Here is a 5,472-nt window from a genome sequence, read left to right as displayed (position 1 = left end):
TAAATCTATAAATTTTATGTAACATAGTGACAGTATACAATATGACAATAATATCTTAGAGAAAACTATTAACACTTAACAGTTAAAATTGATCAAATGACTCTGATCACCATTTTTCAACCCGCCATTTTATTATTATTATTATTATTATTATTATTATTATTATTATTATTAAATTAATGTATTTATTTACAAATAACCTAAATTGGGCCCAAAATACAAGCCCAACAGCAGGCCCAATAATAAAAACCCTAACGGCCCATCCTATTACAACTCTTGGCTAACCCTAACACCCACCGCCGCCAAGGATAAGAAGAGTCTCGCCTCGTTGGATTCGTTCGCCATCGTCGATCTCGTGATCATCACCAACCGTTTCAACCATCCCGTCTTCATCATCTCATCAAAACAGCGAAGAAAATACCAAAAAAATCAAAGAACGTCATAGATTTACCAACCATATCAAAACCCTTTGAAAAATATTAAATCTCAGTTTTAGGAAATGATTTCCCTACTCGAGCTCACAGTTTTCTCACCAAAAGACTGAATAATTTATGACAAGAAGATATTTGAATGATAAAAAGGAAAGGGGGAACATGTTTGAAAAGAGGGAAAAAAGAAAGGAACCGAAAACCAAAAAAAATATTTATTAATGCCATTCATTTTTTTCTTTTTCTTTTTTCAAAATTTTTCAAAATTTTATATTTTTATAATTAAATTTAAATAAATAAAACTAATTTAAGAAGGAGATTAACATAAATTTATAAAATTCTTGTCCAAAATCTAATGGATACATGAGAAATTGTTTTAATTTTATTGTTGAGTCCGTCTTTAATTACTTTCACTTATCTTGTGGGTTCGGATTTAGTATTCATATATTACTAAAAGTAGAATTATTGGGTCAGTCGGTATTGGTCCAAGAGGTAAGCTATCATGCAAGAGAAGATTTGACACCTACCAACAGTTTCTTCTACCGCTATAAAAGGAGAATAATCTCATTGCAAAATCATCCAAAGACAGTGCTTCATAATGTCTCTGGCAAGCTGTAAGCATTGGTCGTTGTAGTGGTGGCTCTCTTCGCCCCCACTCCCTCACTCGGTTCCTACGACTCAGCCGACTATGGAAAACAACCTAGTCATGTCTATGCACCACCCGAAAACAACCTATAATACCATCCAACATCCAAAAAAAGATCAACCCGAATACAAACCACCAAAAAAGGAAAAACATGAATACAAATCACGGAAGTATGAGAAACCCAAAGAAAAGTCACCTTATCCACCTTCATCTTATTCGCCATCACCTTATTCATCACCGCCTTATTTATACACACCTTATTCATCAGCATCTTATTCACCCCCAAAGAAGGAAAAACACGAATACAAATCACCAAAGTATGAGAAACCCAAAGAGAAGTCACCTTATCCACCATCTTATTCACCACCATCTTATTCACCACCACCTTATTCATCACCATCTTATTTACCACCAAAGAAGGAAAAACATGAATACAAATCGCCAAAGTATGAGAAACCCAAAGATAAGTCACCTTATCCACCACCATCTTATTCACCACCACCTTATTCATCACCGTCTTATTCACACACACCTTATTCATCACTGTCGACACCGTTTTTCGTCCGGGCAGGGAAAGACTGATACCAACTCGGGGTTTTTCTCTTTGAAAAGTGTTTAAAAATGTGAGGAGTCACCACCAATCATTTAAGGTGAGATTGGAACACAGTAAAAACCATATGATTGTAACAAAACCTTTTATTTTTATCAAAATACTGAGTTTTGGGGTCTACGAAAAATCAGAACTCAGGTTCGGGAGTAGGTTACGCGTGGGGAAGGATTAGCACCCCCACAAGCGCCCAAAAATTGGTACCTAGTTGGTTACCCTATATTTAAAATCCAAAATTTTGGGTTCGATCTTTATTTAATTTAAAAATCATTAAGGATGCAAAGTTGAAAAGGGTAATCGTTTATTGAGACCCATAGCATTCACCCCCGAGCGTAAATGCGGGAGATAAGCTATTATGTAACATAGCGACAGTATATAATATGACAATAATATCTTAGAGAAAACTATTAACACTTAACAGTTAAAATTGACCAAATGACTCTGATCACCATTTTTCAACCCGCCATTTTATTATTATTATTATTATTATTATTATTATTATTATTAAATTAATGTATTTATTTACAAATAACCTAAATTGGGCCCAAAATACAAGCCCAACAGTAGGCCCAATAATAAAAACCCTAACGGCCCATCCTATTACAACTCTTGGCTAACCCTAACACCCACTGCCGCCAAGGATAAGAAGAGTCTCTCCTCGTTGGAGTCATTCGCCATCATCGATCTCGTGACCATCACCAACCGTTTCAACCATCCCGTCTTCATCATCTCATCAAAACATCGAAGAAAATTACAAAAAAATCAAAGAACATCATAGATTTACCAACCATATCAAAACCCTTTGAAAAATATTAAATCTCAGTTTTAGGAAATGATTTCCCTACTCGAGCTCATTGTTTTCTCACCAAAAGACTGAATAATTTATGAGAAGAAGATATTTGAAAGATAAAAAGGAAAGGGGGAACATGTTTGAAAAGTGGGAAAAAAGAAAGGAACCGAAAACCAAAAAATCAAAAAACTTATCTTCTAGCCTTCAGACCGAAGATCCACGTGGTGAGAAAATTCATCCTGTGGCGGGAAAATCTTCTTAATTATTAAATTATAATTTACAATTGTCAAGAATATCTTAATTTTAAAATTTTTACTCAATCCAAATCAGTGAGTCAAATTCATGATATTAAATAGAAAACTAAACCCTTATACAAGTTAACCATAAATTCTTATTTAAAACTATCTTCACTTTGAGTTAGTTGTTGAGTTCTTTCCATGCCTCAAGCATCTTAATTTTATTAGAAAAGTTTGTTAAGTTTGATGAAATAACCTTCTAGAACTGCAATGAAAAGAAAAGATAGAAGAATGAGAAAGTTGAAGCAAATGGAGAAAGTGATAAAAGGGAAAACTACTATCACGTTTATAACTGCCCAACAACCTCTAACTACCCACTTAACTGAACATAAAACCAATAAGTGTAATTGATTTTCTATTGTATTTTCTTACTGAAATTAAGCATTTTATTCACACATCTTATTCATCACCATCTTATTCGCTATCAAAGCAGGAAAAACACGAATACAAATCGTCAAAGTATGAGAAACCCAAAGAGAAATCACCTTATTCATCACCATCTTATTCAACACTAAAACATGGGAAACCGAAAGATAAGTCACCTCCACCAAATAATGGAAACTCACTTTACTATCCACCACCAAAAGAGGAAATCCCGCCGTAATATGAACGATCTTATGGTTTGTATCCCGCAAACACTCACCACTGAAGAAGCCTCTCACTACTTAGCCATCCAAAACTAGACTACTATGGCTATATATTTGAAGTAATACGCAAGAATAAGAGCTTTTGTCAATCTTATCGTCTATGTATTCGTATATCTTAAGATGCTTTATTGTTTGTCATGTTTGATGAGAGATAACTAGCGTTGAGAATGCCAATCTCAGTACTCTTTAAAGTGTCCATTATATGCCTGATTCATCATAAAATATATAAATTAAATGTCAATTGTAAGTGTTTTTATCACATGTTTTTCCTCTATACTTTGACGATTATTTCCTCTTATTTTTTTTATAATCAAAATAACTCAACTTTTCTTATGCTTCAACGCAAGCATGGGAAATGGTGCATATAACCTAAGATATGCCCTTATCACAATATATGACGTGAAATGAATGAATTACATATTATACCTATTAAATAATTAAAATGTAATATAAATACATTGAATATTTAGATAAAATAAAATATATTATGCAGAGCCGGGAGCGCCTTGAGCGATTGCTCAAGGTCCCCAATTTTTTATCTTTATAATTATGCCTCTAATTTTTCAAATTTTTTTCACTTTTATAATTGAGATCAAATTTTATTCAATTTTACTTTTTATCTTTATAATTTAACTCTCTAATTTCTTTCAATCCCTTTTTTATCTTTGTAATTGAGACCCTTAATTTTTTAACCTTAATTTTAAAACTCATGATGTGGTTTTGAAAATAATGTCGACCTATTTCGGGAATCACCAGTAGTAGCCCCCTGAGCATACTTGCGGGAGATATATCGTTAATTCCCTAATAAGTGAACATTGCCTTCGGTTTAAAAATAAAATGGAATCAAACGAATTTTTATTAATTCTAATTATCTAAGGGTTATTTAAGGCTCTCTCTATCCTAAAGTGTCGAATTATGTAAGTTAAAGAACCTAAAGGCACAAACCTAGAAGTGTAAGTTCTAATAGTAACCCTATTTGATTTTTAAATCAGTTATTGAATCGAATAAGTAAGATGGTCCCTTGAGCATTTAGGCGAGCGCCAACTCGAATTATTCCCTAAATTAAAAGGACTAGATTGAAGTCTAACCTAAAGTAGAGGTTCTAACATTAACTTATATTAATTTTAATAAATATTGCTTCGAATAATTAAATTGGAACCTCGAGCAAAAGTGAGGACCAAATTAAGAATTCACCTAATTAAATGACTAAATGTGAAATCAAACCTAAGATGGAGGCTCTAATATTAATCTTAATTAATTATGTCAATAATAAAGTTCTAATCGAAGTTCGGGGACTAAAAGGTCACGATCTAAAATATCAAGTTCTAAAAGACTAAAAGTTTAAGGACCTGAATCGATAATTTCTAAAGTTGAGGACTAATTAATAAACCAAAAACCTAATTATTATCTAAATTAACCTATTAAAAAGGAACTAAGCCTAAAGTTTTTTTAATATTAATTATTAACAAATTTTAAAAGTCGAGCAATCGATTCGAATAATTGGGCATCTTATGAGAAAACTCCACTAGAATTGTTCCCTAATTAAACTAAAGTGTAGTCCTAATTTCTAAATCTGATTCGAAAGTTAACCTAATCTAAGAACTAAGTCTAAGGGTTTAAACTATGAAATATTGAATTATTTAAACAATCTAAATCAAAAAATTAAAATAACAAATAATAAAAAAAGCAGTAAAATAAAAATAAAAATAAACATAAATAAATTGCATAAATATTAAATTGCCAAACTCAAAACAAATAAAGTAGGCATGCAACAGGGGATAAATTAAAACAAATCAAAATTTAAAGGCTAAATCGAAACAAAATAAAAAATAGAATTAGGGACTAACGTAAAAAAACCCGAAAACTACATGGACTAAAAAATGAATTTACCATAAAAATAGAACATGCATAAAAAGGGAAAATAACAAAACCAATCCCTAAAGGTGACTAAAATGCAAAAACATGGCTAAATTAGGGGACTAAATAGAAAAATATCCCAAAAATTACAAAGCATAAACATAAATGGTTAAATTATGAAAACAATCCCTACTAGTGACC

General features: G+C 31.8%; 1 protein-coding gene across 1 annotated transcript; it reads left to right on the top strand.

The window, feature by feature from the left end:
* Positions 1–1,116: 1,116 nt before the first annotated feature.
* On the top strand, positions 1,117–1,656 carry LOC120113583 (repetitive proline-rich cell wall protein 1-like). The gene has a single exon (XM_039134686.1). It carries the CDS (start codon positions 1,117–1,119, stop codon positions 1,654–1,656), a length of 540 nt encoding a protein of 179 aa, XP_038990617.1.
* The last annotated feature ends 3,816 nt before the right edge of the window (positions 1,657–5,472 follow it).

Source organism: Hibiscus syriacus, unplaced genomic scaffold, assembly GCF_006381635.1.
Source record: "Hibiscus syriacus cultivar Baekdansim isolate YM2019G1 unplaced genomic scaffold, ASM638163v2 tig00110210_pilon, whole genome shotgun sequence".
NCBI lineage: Eukaryota > Viridiplantae > Streptophyta > Magnoliopsida > Malvales > Malvaceae > Hibiscus > Hibiscus syriacus.
Note: the sequence above shows the minus strand (reverse complement) of the source record. Positions and strands in the feature narration are given on the sequence as shown.